Source organism: Bos indicus, chromosome 1 (assembly GCF_029378745.1).
Source record: "Bos indicus isolate NIAB-ARS_2022 breed Sahiwal x Tharparkar chromosome 1, NIAB-ARS_B.indTharparkar_mat_pri_1.0, whole genome shotgun sequence".
NCBI lineage: Eukaryota > Metazoa > Chordata > Mammalia > Artiodactyla > Bovidae > Bos > Bos indicus.
In genome coordinates this window covers 4,456,449-4,470,621 of record NC_091760.1, presented here as the reverse complement: position 1 = coordinate 4,470,621, position 14,173 = coordinate 4,456,449, and the positions used below count along the sequence as shown (strand labels likewise).

Below are 14,173 nucleotides of genomic sequence, written 5' to 3'. Positions count from 1 at the left end.
CTTCAAAAACAGCACCTGGAAGGTTTTGAGATAAAACCAGAGAGCTTTAGGGCGGCAGGCAGCTTTGTTACCGGTTTTGGGAGGTTTTTCACATGTAAATGTTCCCAAAGAAGGGAGCCAAGGATTAACCAACCGCGAGGAGGGTGCGAGGGTGGGAGGACTGGAGGCCAAAGCCGGCTTTCTAGCGGTCTAAGGCGGAGCAGATGCTGTCCTCTCCCATTCAACTTTTTAGGTGTCACGTTGGGGCCACGGAGCCCGTAACAGGGTTGAGTTCACGACTCGGGAGGGTAAAGAGCCCCGTCTATTAACTCCATTTCCCAAGTGCAGGAATCCCGAAGGGAGGGGGGATGAATACCCTCACCAACTCCTCCCCGACCCGAGATCAGAGTCCAGCAGCCGGCGCGCCGCGCGGCCTGAGCAACAGGAGAAGCCCAGGCCACCGCTCTGCCGGCCCCGCGACCGGCAGATGCTCCCGGCTTCCCCACCCACCCCCCCGACCCAGGCCCGCCCGCGTTTCTTTCTTAGCCCCTTGCGGGCTCCCGGCACCGCGAAGCCAATAACGGGAGCAGAGGGCGAGAGCGCCCAGACCTGAAAAGGGTGGGGGGCTAAGTTAAAGACACCGGAGGCCGTCGCTGGGCTGGACGAGGCCGGAAGGGGGCGAGAGGGGGCAGCCTGAGGTCGCCGCCCGGGGGTGGGCGGTGGGGGAGGGGTGTGGGGGTCGGCGACCGGGCCGCCGCGACCTCCCCGGGCCACACAGGCCCGCTCCGCGCAGGCCCGCCGCCCCGGAACCGGGGCAGGAAGCGTCCCCACCCCGACCTAAGCTTTAAACCTCAGGCGGCGGGAGAAACGACGGCCCAGCTCCCCCTGGTAGGCCCCCGGCACCCCCATGTCCCGATCACCCCTCACCTCTTGGTTGAAGGCGTTGACGGCGTCCATGTTCGCGCTGCGGCGGCGACGGCGGCTGCTCCGGGCCCGTCGGTCACATAAGACCTCGCGCCGCGGCGGAGAGGAGCTGAGGAACCGGCCGGGCCTTGAAGGGCCGGCGGAGGCAACGAGCGGCGTAGCCGGAGGCCGGGCAGGAAGAGGCTCGGCCGAGGCGGCGGGGCAGGCGGCTGAGGCTGAGGAGGCAGAGGGGTGGCGGGCCCCCTCTCAGTCCCGTTCGGAGGATGAGGAAAAAGAGGCGGCGGCGGCGGCGCTGGGCTCCAACATGTCCGTTCGGTGGCGGCGGCTGCGCTCTGCGTCTCGCTGACACGGCCCCCAGCGCCCTCACGCACTGGCCCACACTGGCCCGACCGGCAAGCGGGCGGGCCTCTCCTCTGCCTCTCGCCAGCGGGATGGCGGCAGCGACCCGAGTCCACGCCGCGCGGGGCACACTGGGACGGCTCCGGCCTCCCAGCGCTTCCTGTGCCTGGCTCCCGCCCCGCCCCGCCCCGCCCACGCCGGCCCCGCCCCCGCGCCCGCCCCGCCCCGCGCGCGCGTGCGCGCGCCGTCCGGCCAGCCGCTGGCGCGTGACGCCTGAACGCCGAGCCCTTTCCCGCCTGCTGCCGCCTCAGGCCCGGGAGACCGCCAGGCACTTACACCGGGTCCCCGCGAGGGGCGCTGGAGAGTTCGGGGAAATCTCAGGGCCGGGAAGGGGGCACGGAGAAGGCCCGCGGACAAGCGCGCCCCTACCGGACGCGGCGCTGCCCGGTGCGTTTTTGTGTGCCATCCTGCCCAGGCAGGCCCTGCACCCGTCGGAGGACTCGGAGCCGCTTACCCTCCGCCGCCTGGAACAAAGGGCTCAGGATTTTTTTTTTTTTTTTTTACCTCAGCCCGCTAGGCATGCATTTGCGGGCTCCTCGCGCAGCCTCTGCCGATGCTGTACCCCGTCTGCCCTGATGGTGCGGGTTACATCTGCTCAAGCTGAAGCCCCGAGAAGGACTTGCAGGCCCTGGACGTCCACGCAGACCTAAAGGGAGCCCTGTATTGCCGGCCGCGGGAGGAGTGGATTCGCTTACAACCGCGTTGTTTCCTTTTTCGGTGGCCACACTGTTCTGATTCACTTCCCTCGCAACCTTACTGTCAGCCGGGCGCTGTGCTGGGTTCTGGGAATATGGAAATTAAAGGATAATTTCTCTTTCCGCAGACAGCTCGTTTTAGTGGGAGAGGACAGGCAAATGAACAGGTAATAACGATGGCATGGTAAGTGTTAGGGTAGGGACCCTGGGGAATAAAGATACTCGTCTGACTGGAAGTCCAGGAAGGCTTCTTAGAGGAAGTGGCATCTTCCTGTATCTGGAAGAAGCGGCCAGAGTGGTTGAAGAAGGCACTCTGGCCTGACTGAGCTTGCTGAGCACGGTGGCGTTAACTCAAGGAGAACCAGCTGGAGTTTAGAGAGTGCCAAGGACTGTGACCAGGCCCTGAGCAGTCTGTGCCCTTCCAAGGAGTCTGGGTTTTGTCCCCAAGGGCGGCATTGAAAGGTTTTTAAAAGGAGGATGGTGTCCAGTGCGCTCTTTCAAGACTACTGTGTATAGTAGGAGAGTGGGGTCAGGGAAAGAATAGCCCTAGCCCCATGGGATGCTGAGGGTTTAAGGCAATGGAGTAGAGAGACAAGGTCAGATACCTTATGAAGGGGGAATGGATGGGCTGGGACAGAACAATTGATGTTAAGGTAGAGGGAGACATCAAGGAGGATGCTGTAGGTTCTGGCTCAATGAAGTGCATGGGTTTATTTTTTAATTTATTATATATATGTATATATATAAATTTATTTATTGGCATTCAGGGTCTTCATTCCAGCATGCAGGCTTAGTTGTGCTGCAGCGTGTGGGACCGTAGTTCCCAACCAGGGATCGAACCTGTGTCCCCTGCATTGGAAGGTGGATTCTAGTCTTTATTGTTTATCTTTCACGTATGTATGCCTGAATGCTAAGTCGATTCAGTCCTGTCCCACTCTTTATGACCCTTTGAACCATAGCCCTCCAGTCTCCTCTGTCCATGGGATTCTCCAGGCAGGAATACTGGAGTGGGTTTCCATGCCCTCCTCCAGGGGATCTTCCCATCCCAGGTATTGTGTGATATAATTAGAAGGAGTATGTGAGCTAAGTCACTTCAGTTGTGTCCAACTTTTTGTGACGCTATGGACTGTAGCCCACCAGGGTCCTCTGGTCCATGGGATTCTCCAGGCAAGAATACTGGAGTGTGTTGCCATTTCCTATTCCAAGGGATCTTCCTGACCCAAGGATTGAACCCGTGTCACTTATGTCTCCTGCATTGGCAGGTGGGTTCTTTTCCTCTAGCACAACCTGGGAAGCCCTATCTGACATGCTAGTCTGTGTTATTTCATTTAATCTGCATAATGGGCTTCTGTATGATGTGACTATAGGTAATTCCCCTGTTTTAGAGTTGAGGCAGTGAGGCCCAGTTAACTACCAGGCCCAAAGCCAGATGATTTCCTTACAGGGCCTGTGGAGTTTGAGCTGCCACTTGGGGCAAATAAGTGAAGATGTCTAAGAGGCAGTTGGGTAAACAGTGGAGTCCGTAGAGATGCTGAGAGGAGGTGGAGATCTGGGAGTCATTAGTGCACATAGTGATGGGAGGAGCTGAAACTGACAACTCACTGAAACAGACAAGGGGAAAGGAGGCTGGGAACTGAGCTGTGTGAGAGGAGAAAAGCTGGAGTTAGAAAAGGCCGAGGAAGAATACTGCAGGAGAGGTCAGCCTCCTCTGCTGCTGGAGTTGGAGGTCAGCAAGGTACAGATTGGAAAGTACCTGAGAGCATCGGGGACCTCTGCAGGAATGTGGGTGAGAGTGTAGAACCGAAGCCAAACTGGCGTGCACTCAGCGGAAGGCAGCAGGAGGTATTAGACAGTCTTGACTATGAAAGCAAGTTTGTAAGGGCCCCAGGGAAGAGCTGTAGAATGAAGGAAGACTGTGCTCCTTTCTTTTAGGTTGTGAGAAGTGCACTCTTAATTTTGTTGAAGGAACAAGCAGAATATTCTTTCAGGGCCCATCTGGCCTCTACTTCATTACACTCCCTTTTTCTCTCTCAGTTGAACTACCATTATGTTTTTTAAAACCCATTTGGCTTCTGTAGAAGTAGTTACCCATAGGGCCATTGCGTTAGAAAATACAGTTCTTAGAAGATCTTCCTCTTGGCTTTTCTGGATATTCCATAGTCTGCCAAAGACTATCCAAGACTCCCACACCATGTTTCCAGCCTACGGCCAGGGGCCCAACCCAAGTTTGGTCATTCCCTGGACACACCTTTGCGCTTATGTAAAACCCCTCCCTGCATCTCGTGTAGGCAGGCCGATTTAGCACCTGGTTGATGTTCAGACATTGTGTATGTGTGTGTTACTCACTCAGTCATGTCTGACTCTTCGTAACCCCATGAACTGTAGCCTGCTAGGCTCCTCTGTCCACGGAATTCTCCAGGCTCCAGGCAAGAATACTGGTGTGGGTTGCCATTCCCTTCAGGGGAATCTTCCCAACCCAGGGATCAAACCCAGGTCTCCTGCAGGTGAATCCCAGGCAGGTGGATTCTTTACTGTGTGAGCCACCAGGGAAGCCCATTCAGACGATACTTCCTTTCAATTATTAATCACTTCTCAGATACCTACTTTGTGTCAGGCACTGTGCTGAACAGCTTCTCTCTTCTCCTCCCAGCCAGACTCAACATCTCCCACCATATGCTTCCATGACCCCAGCACCTCTTACCTTATATTGCTATTATCTGAAAAGGGGGCGGGAGAAGGTCTGTTGTGCCCTTGGCCTTCTTCTACCTCTTTCTGTGAACAGCAGCAGAATTTTAAAAGGGATCTATAAAGTCTAATGGAGTTCCTTCTCCCTCAATTCATAACTGCAGTCTTCTTTCCTCCTGTAATTCAGGGAAGTAGATTTGGCCAAGGAAGTTTGAAGTCTTGAGCTGGGGGGAAGGTGGTGACTTCAGCTTCAGATATTTGGCATTTGGGACTCAGCAATGGCACCCCACTCCAGTACTCTTGCCTGGAAAATCCCATGGACGGAGGAGCCTAGTAGGCTGCAGTCCATGGGATCTCGAAGAGTTGGACACGATTGAGCGACTTCCCTTTCACTTTTCACTTCCATGCATTGGAGAAGGCAATGGCAACCCGCTTCAGCGTTCTTGCCTGGAGAATCCCGGGGATGAGGGAGCCTGGTGGGCTGCCGTCTATGGGGTCATACAGAGTTGGACACGACTGAAGTGACTTAGCAGCAGCAGCTATTTTTAAAAAATATTTCTTTATTTGACTGCTGGGTCTTAAGATGCGGCATATGGGATCTAGTTCCCTGACCAGAAATGCCTGGAGTCTTAGCCACTGGACCACCAGGGAAGTCTGCATGAGAACTGAGGGAATGATGGCCCAGAGGAAAACATTTTCTGTGTACCGTTCTATTGAGATTTGAATGTATAAGGAACAAGATTTGACATCTGATATCCTTATGTTTTACAGCAACTTCCCACTAGCTATCCCAGGTGGCGCAGTGGTAAAGAATCCACCTGCCAATGCAGGAGACGCAAGAGATACAAGTCCGATCCCTGGTGGAGGGAATGGCCACCCACTCCAGTATTCTTGCCTGGAGAATCCCATAGACAGAGGAGCCTGGCAGGGTACAGTCCATGGGGTTGAAAAGAGTCGGACACATCTGAGCACCCAGCACCATCCTTAAGTTTGAGGGCTTTTTAAGTGGCGCAGACAGCAAGAGATGTGATTCAATCCCTGGGTCAGGAAGATTTCTTAGAGAAGGAAATGGCAACCCACTCCAGTATTCTTGCCTGGAGAATTCCATGGGCAAAGGAGCCTGGCAGGGTACAGTCCATGGGGTTGCAAAGAATCGGATGAGACTGAACACACATCCTTCTGTTTGAAGTAGATAATTAGATGCAGGGGGTGCTATTCTGAATAGGGTTGTTTGGTTTATATGTTGATAGTATTTGGGAGGTCTTTTAGACAAGTTGTTTAGGGAATATGTGTTATCAGCTAGGCTTTGGGTGCCTTGGCAGCATTTACTACAAATTTTCGGTTCAGAAGATGGCAGCACCTCTATTTGCTTTGGGATATCTGACAACCATTTGCAGAACTACTGCTGGATTTCCATCTCTGTCTCTCCAGGCATACAAATCAAACCCTCCAATAGGAAGTGAAAATGTTAGTTGCTCAGTCGTGTCTGACTCTGTGACATCATGGACTGTAGCCTGCCAGGCTCCTCAGTCCATGGAATCCTCCAGGCAAGAATACTGGAGTGGGTTGCCATGCCCTTCTCCAGGGAATCTTCCCAACCCAGGGATCACACCTGGGTCTCCTTCATGGCAGGCAGATTCTTTATCATCTCAGCCACCAGGGAAGCCTGGCAACCATTTGCAGAGCTACTGCCAGACTTCCATCTCTGACTCTCCAGGCACACAAATCAAATCCTCCAATAGGAAATTTTGGGCAAATAACAAAAATTCATGAGGACTATCCTTTGTGAGCAGACCTTGAAGCAGTAGGAACGCAGCCTGTTAGAAAGATGGCTGGTGAATCGTAAATACATGTGGCAGAAGTCAGCAAGACATTTTATCCACCTGCAGACTTTCCTTTGCTCAAAGAACATTGACTTAGATTCATGTGTTCATAATGTGGGTGTGGAAATAGTTCTTAAAAGCCATTCCAAACAAACTTGTTTTTAAAAAGAGTAGATGAAATCAATTCAGAGGAAAGAAAAGATGACATTCAGAAAGCAATATTCCTGTTAATTCTGTGCCCTTCACATGTCAACACATTCTGTTGAATGCTGGCTACAGTCTGTAGGGGTGGAAACCAGAAAGCAGCTCACTCCTGAAGAGCTCAGAAAAACATTCATAGATAAAGAGTTCAAGAGGAAACAGCATTGTTTCTAATGCTTTAGACTGTATGCTTTCCGGAGCAAGTATAAACTAATGATACTGTACAAGACTCTTCTTTCTTCTTGGTCTGCTTTCCTTCTCTGGCCAGCGTCCTCCCCTTCCTGAGATTTCACCTGACATCTCAGTGATTGCTGTCCCTCCCCACTTACAGGTCTGAAATCTCCCCTGGTTGGCAACTGTATTTCCAGCTACCGACTAGAAAATTCCACGTGGACATCCTCCTTTGTCCCCAAGGGACCCACCTGGTTCGTTTTTGTGTCAGCCTCTGTCTCTGAGCTCTTTATGTGGTTGGCACCAAAATAGGGGAATGAGCTCTGAGGAAAGGAAAGTGGAAGAAGGAAGAGCTCATGCACAGCAATGAAGACCCAGCACAACCAAAACTTTAAAAAAAAATGATAATAATTATTAGAAAAGAAGAAGAAGGTGCAGAGACTTCCCTGGTGGTCCAGTGGTTTAAGATATCACCTTCCAATGCAGGGAATGTGGGTTCAGTCCCTGGCTGGGAGCTAAGATCCCACATGCCTTGCAGCCAAAAAAACAAAACATGAAACACAAGCAATATTGTAACAGATTGATTGAGGACCTTAAAAATGGTCCACATTTTTTAAAAAAAACTTAAAAAAAAGAGGGGTGAGGAAGAGCCCTAAGGTATGGCTGTTGAATGAACAACAAAGATTGACTGCCATCTAAAGACACTTGGTGTGTGAATGTGTGCTGTATGCAGGATATATGGAAGGGTATATGTACAGTTGTTGGCACATGATCCATCACAGTTGGGAAAGGGGCCCTAATATGGATGAAGCAGGAGAGGAAGAAAGCGCACACACACACACAAATGTTCTAAAAATACATAGAGTATTTATATAAATGAATATTTGTATTTATATGTATTTACATGAAATTATGTACGTCTGTGGGTACTCAACACATTCTCTTGAATGCTGGCTACAGTCTGTAGGGGTGGAAACTAGAAAGCAGCTCACTCCTGAAGAGCCCAGAAAAACATTCATAGATAAAGAGTACTCACAGATGTACATAAATCAATTGGAAGATTAAAAAAGTGGCTCCAACCCCATCCAAAACAAAGGTCATTTGAGGGGTGGAATGGCAAAATATCAGCAATATGGCTGAGCACCTGCATTCAACCAAAAGATAAGTAAATGAAGGGCAAGTGAATGAATAATGTCTGGAAGCAGCCCCAATAGATATTCCAGCTAAACAAACACAAGTCTTCAAACAACCAAAATAGATGTCTTATTGTCCACATATAAAGATCATACCTGCTACCGACTGGACAGTCACTCAGCCCTCACTCTTACGGTTATCCAACAATTATAATACCTTGAGTCTTTTAAGTCCAAGCACATTAAAAGCACTGAAATAGGGAAGGAGGCTGCTGGAGAACGGTAAACACAGCAACACCAAGCGGCTGCCAGCAGGACTTATAGTGAGGAAGGAGACAGAAAAATCTGTAGAAAGCAGACACAAGAACTCATCAAGACAAAACTGTCAGGGCCATTCATTTTAAAAGAAACTGGTTCTAGGCACTTCCATAACCACCACCCCCAACCCCTGCTGGCATCCTTTTCACAGTAAGTCACAAAAAGGTTGCTGTGATGTCAGACCCCAGCTAACAAGGAAATTGAGGGTGTGTGCCACATTCTTTTAGAAAGCAAGACAGCATATATTAGAATAGCTATGCCTTTCTTGAGAAAGGAACTCTGCCCAGCTCATTGTGACTTTCAAGGCGCAACCTTCGGCTGTCTACTGGACGCACCAGCTGGCATCTGCAGCCACTTCCGGCTCAGTGCATCTGAAACATTTCCCGCCTCATTTTCAATTAAGGTGCCAGTTTGATATCAATTACCAAAGTGATTGTGAAGCAAGTCCATGTATGAACATTTTCAAGGGAAATGTCTGAGAAAGTGTTTGTTAAACTCTTAAACACCCTCCCCCACTTTGAGGTGATAAAAGTGGTCAGGGTACCAAGAGAGAGGGTTTGTTGTAAGGACTGGAAATAAGAAAGCGGCTGTTGGGGCTTCCCTGGTGGTCCAGTGGCTAACATTCTGCTCCCAGTGCAGGGTGCCCAAGTTTAACCAGGTCTAGTCTGCCACAACTAAGACCTGGCATGGCCAAATAAATAAATAGATAAAGAAATTAATATATTTTTTTCAGTGACTGTCTTTCTCGGGCTTCCACCCCATCTGTTTGGGAAGTGAAATGAAGAATGGAGGAATGCTACCTCTAACCTAGGGATCGGCAAGCTTTTGCCTGCAGGCCAAACCTGGTTGTCGTTGTTGTTGTTTGGTTGCTAAGTCATATTCGACTCTTTGCAATCCTATGGACTGCAGCATGCCAGGCTTCCCTGTCCTTCACTATCTCCTGGAGTTTGTCCATCAAGTCAGTGACGCTGTCTAACCATCTCATCCCCTGTTTCCCCCTTCTCCTCCTGCCCTCAGTCTTTCCCAGCGTCAGGGTCTTTTCCAGTGAGTCGGCTCTTTGCATCAGGTGGCCAAAGTATTGGAGCTTCAGCATCACCTTTTCATAAATAAAGTTTCACTGGGACGCAGTCATGCTGATTGGGTTATGTATTGTCTCTATGCTGTGTTTCAAGCTACAATGCAGAATTGAATAGTTATGACACAGAGCTGGAGGCTACAAAGTCTAAAATATACTACCCAGCTCTCTTCAGGAAAAGTTTGCTGACCTCTCTTCTAATCTCATGCCTCATGAGGAAGACTTCAGGGGTCAGTGGAAGAGTATTGAAAAGATCTGTGGACGTTGGAGACAGGTATAAACCATGTCTCAGGCAACGAAGGTAACCCATGGGCTGGGATCTGACTCCTAGGAAATCTAGAGGGTGAGCCTTTTTCTGGTGGCAGAAACAATCCTGTGATGCCTGGATCCAGGATGGGTAGGGGAAATGACTCTGAGTGTTTCCTGAGGACCAGTCACGACTGAATGGGAGGCAGAAAGTGGTGATAAGGTTCATTTGGGGTCTTACTGGATAGGCCACCTGGAGACCTAGGCAGAGCTGACCAGGTGTTGCTTGCCCAGAGATTAAAGAAGATCATATAAGAGACCACACAGAATAGGTACATCCTTTGTGGTCAAAGGAAGAAGGGGAGAAAAGGGTCTAGAAGAAAACCTTTAAAGAGTCCACAAATGAACCCATGAGAGAGAGCCAGAACCAACCATCTGTCAGCCCAGAGACTCAGTGTGAAGGCACCAGCTGAATGAGAGCTGGTCTAGACCCCTGTTTCCTCCTCGCCCATCCCTGCTTTGCCCCAGTGGCACCACAGCAACGACTGGCGATCTGGGGAGGACGTGAGCAGGGGAAAAGGGGAGCAGAAGCTTCCAGCCAAGAAGTCAAGGGAGGGTAAAGGCTTAACACTGTCAAGTTGAGTTTTCTGACATTCTAACTAATAAAACTGTGACTTAACATGACTCATGTATTACCTAGAAATGAGTAGAAAAGCTATGGGACTTCCTAGAATTTCATCTAGGCTCTTTTGATGAGAAGATAAATTCCACTGAGAAGAGCTTGAAGGATTGAGGGGAAACCCACAACTAAGGTTTTGTTTGTGGCACGGTCCATGCTTGTTCAACATACTGGATGTGATAACTAATACTTATGGAGCACTCACGTGTGGCTGGATACCATGCCAGGCACTTCTCATGCATGAGCATACTTAATCCTCTCAACAAGTCCCTGCTGTTAAGCCAGCTTTATTGGTGGGGAACTGAGACAAAAGGAAGATAAGCTGTGGTCCACAGTCTCACAGCTAGTGAGTGACAGAGATGAGATTCAAACTCTGGCAGCCTGGAGCCAGGCAAGCTTCCGCTCACTCACTACATCGTGTTGCCTTGTAGCATATTAACCCTAGAGCCGGCTCTCTAAAGGTTTGCTATTTGCTCAGGGTTCTTAGCTTTTCTTAGATCCATATGGTTGTCTGCTTTGGTTCTTCTATCAGGGCCTGCCACAAACTTGTTGTTGTTCGGTCCCGAAGTTGTGTCCGACTGTTTGCAAGCCCATGAACGGCAGCACGCCAGGCTTCCTTGTCCTTCATTGTCTCTTGGAGTTTGCTCAAACTCATGTCCATTCAGTCGGTGATGCCATCCATCTCATCCTAGACTCTATTGCATCCCAATTGGCCAGAGACATGTCAGGCCTCATTGGATCAGCTGGATCACAAGCGCTAAATGGCAGAGTAGCTGGTACTATAGCCTGGACCAGCTCTGGACCATCTCATTGTCCAAACTGAGAGTTGAGTCACCCACGGAGTCAGATGGCAATGTATTGTACAAATCTAAAGTCCACAAACATGGCACCTGATTCCTAGTGATAGGGCTTTCAAGGTATAACAACTTACTCTTCATTTTGGAGATAGAGCCCTATATGTCCTCCATTATTAGACCCTTTCCCCCACCTCTTCCTAAAATCCACTGCCCTAAATCCAGTGTAGTTTTTTTGAGACTTATGTCTCACCGTTTGATATAAATTGTCTAATCCAATCATCCTGGGTATCTGCTGCTTCAGCTTCCTAGATTCTGTCAACTTGATGTCCTTTGGACAATTGAGGTTGCTTCAGACCCAACTGTGACACAAAACCAGAGAAGTAACTTAATGGGATAAGATAATAAAAGTGTACTATTGTCCTTGCCAGGTAAAACAAGCAAGCAAACACTTGCTTCTGGTTCTCTTTGTGTGCTGGGATAGAGAAAAAACACTTTGGCAAATCCATAGATGCATACCAAGTGCCAGGGTCTCTGTATGTTTGCTTCTGTCAAATGAAGCCTGCTGAGATGTAGATGTAATTAAATAAGATTATAATAATCTATTGTCACTCTCTAAGACCCACCTGGTTTTCTTCACTGACCAATCTAGAAAGTTAAATCGGAATGTGGTAGCAATCATCATCTTTGGTCTTTCAGATCTTTTAATCTCTGAAATTCTTCTAGGGATGTGATATCACTTATGATGTGCTATTTTATGTATGGAGAGTTTGCACTTGACCATTCCTATCATAATAGCCCTTAATTCATGGACTAGAGAGCCAATGTGGAGAATTGCTCTTTGCTGTATGTATCAGTTCCAGTTATAACTCCATAAGCTGAGGAAATGAACACAGATTTGGGGGCTCATTGAGCCTAATGAAGACAAACAAATCAATTTATTACCTTATTGCCCATAATCTTCTCTCTGGTAGACAACAGTGGCATTCTGTTTCCGTAGGAATTAGCATTAATAATGGACCAGTTTGTAATAATCCTCTGAAGATCTAGGTACTTCCCCTTCTTTAGTACACGTTTACCCTGACTAATGATGATAACTGTTTTAGAGGAAGATCAGGATGAGGATTTTCAATACATATTTATGATCTTATTGTAGATCTGGGCTTCCCAGGTGGTACAGTGGTAAAGAATCTGCCTGTCAATGCAGGAGACTAAGGTTCAATCCCTGGGTTGGGAAGATCCCTTGGAGAAGAAAATGGCAATCCACTCCAGTATTCTTGCCTGGGAAATCCCATGGACAAAGGAGCCCCGAGGGGCTACAGTCCATGGGGTGGCAAAAGAATCGGACATGACTTAGCGACTAAAATGACAACAATGAAAGTGTAGTTATTCATCAGTAGTTCCTTCATTCAAAAGGCTCTGAGTCTATAAACTACTTCAGGTCTAAGATTTGAGACTCTCTATTGAAATTCCTCTGATTTGTCAGACATGAGTGGGCTCCTTATGATTTTGGACCTTAGAAATTCCATGGTCAGTTAGCCATGACGAAAGAGCCCTGCTAGTCAGACCATTCAGATTCTATTCTGGCCCTGCTTCTTTGGGTCACTTGCTCCTGATTCGCTCTCTGGGGATGGCTGAAGGAAGGGAAAGGGTCCAGTTGGCTGAATCTAGGTCATTTGCCCACCTCCTAGCTACATAAGCATCTGAGGAGTGACAAAATCTGTTTTTCACTTTTAATGATGGGACTTAGAATCTGCTCTCCACTAGGATTTATAATCTGGAGAAATAAATCCAGATTCTTATCCCCAATATATGAAGGAGGTTCAGAGCTGCTCAGCCAAAAACAGCAACAAATGCTTTTCCTGATCCATTTCATCCCTCTGTTGTCTAACAACTATGAAGTTAAGAAGATTAATCTCAACTCCAAAGGTAACCTGGGCTTTATCCAGACAAATTCAACAATGTAATCCCCCTTGCTAGTGATTTGTTCAGAAATACAGGAGAAGCGGGCATCACTGAATCATGGACATGAGTTTGAGCCAACCCTGGGAGGTGGTGAAGGACAGGGAAGCCTTGAGTGCTGCAGTCCATGCAGTCACAAAGAGTTGGAGATGACTGAGCAACTGAACAACAGCAAAACCAGTTAGCACAAGGTGGTTCCTCTGACCTCAAAGATTGGCTGAGGAATAGGCATCTGACAGATTGTAGTCTAAAGAGATGCAAGATGACATGTTCTAGGTGATTCTAGGGGAAAGTTTCTCATGATCCAGAAAGTGACAGAAAGACAGTAGCATCTTCTGTATTTGGTCTGTATGCAACCATCTTGATACCAGCCTGAGAATGAAGCTGCCATAGGCTGAGGAGCAGAACCAAGAGAATCCCAGGAAAACTGAACAGGATGCTGGATTAAACCAACCCTGAATCTACTTCTGGACTTGGAATTATGAAAACCAATATATTGCCTTATTATGGAAGCCAGTTTGTGTTGGGTTTTCTGTTATTTGTGATTGAAAATATCCTAATTTATTCAATATACAATCTGTGTTTATAGCTCTTAATCGCATCCTCCAGAATGAACTATTAAACATTTAAGAAAATGCTTAAACAAGTAAAACAATAAACCCAACTTAGGCCTCACTGTGCCATTTCCCTCACTTTGAACTACTTTATTATTATGAAGCCTTGGAAAGAATCCAAGGAACTGGTTTTTATTTTTATTTTTTTTAATTTAATTTTATTTTTAAAATTTACAATATTGTATTAGTTTTGCCAAATATCGAAATGAATCCGCCACAGGTGTACCCGCGTTCCCCATCCTGAACCCTCCTCCCTCCTCCCTCCCCTACCCTCCCTCTGGGTCGTCCCAGTGCACCAGCCCCAAGCATCCAGTACCGTGCATCGAACCTGGACTGGCGACTCGTTTCATACATGATATTATACATGTTTCAATGCTATTCTCCCAAATCTCCCCACCCTCTCCCTCTCCCACAGAGTCCATAAGACTGATCTATACATCAGTGTCTCTTTTGCAGTCTCGTACACAGGGTTATT

General features: G+C 48.3%; 1 protein-coding gene across 2 annotated transcripts in view; it reads right to left on the bottom strand.

The window, feature by feature from the left end:
• The window catches only part of SCAF4 (SR-related CTD associated factor 4), a 62,000-nt gene extending 60,660 nt beyond the window's left edge, over positions 1–1,340 (bottom strand). For both annotated transcript variants that reach the window (XM_019957132.2, XM_019957208.2), the window contains exon 1: positions 907–1,340. In XM_019957132.2, the coding sequence (XP_019812691.1) occupies positions 907–936 (30 nt within the window). In that variant the 5' untranslated portion in view covers positions 937–1,340. The remainder of the gene's footprint in view (positions 1–906) is intronic.
• Positions 1,341–14,173: the final 12,833 nt, after the last annotated feature.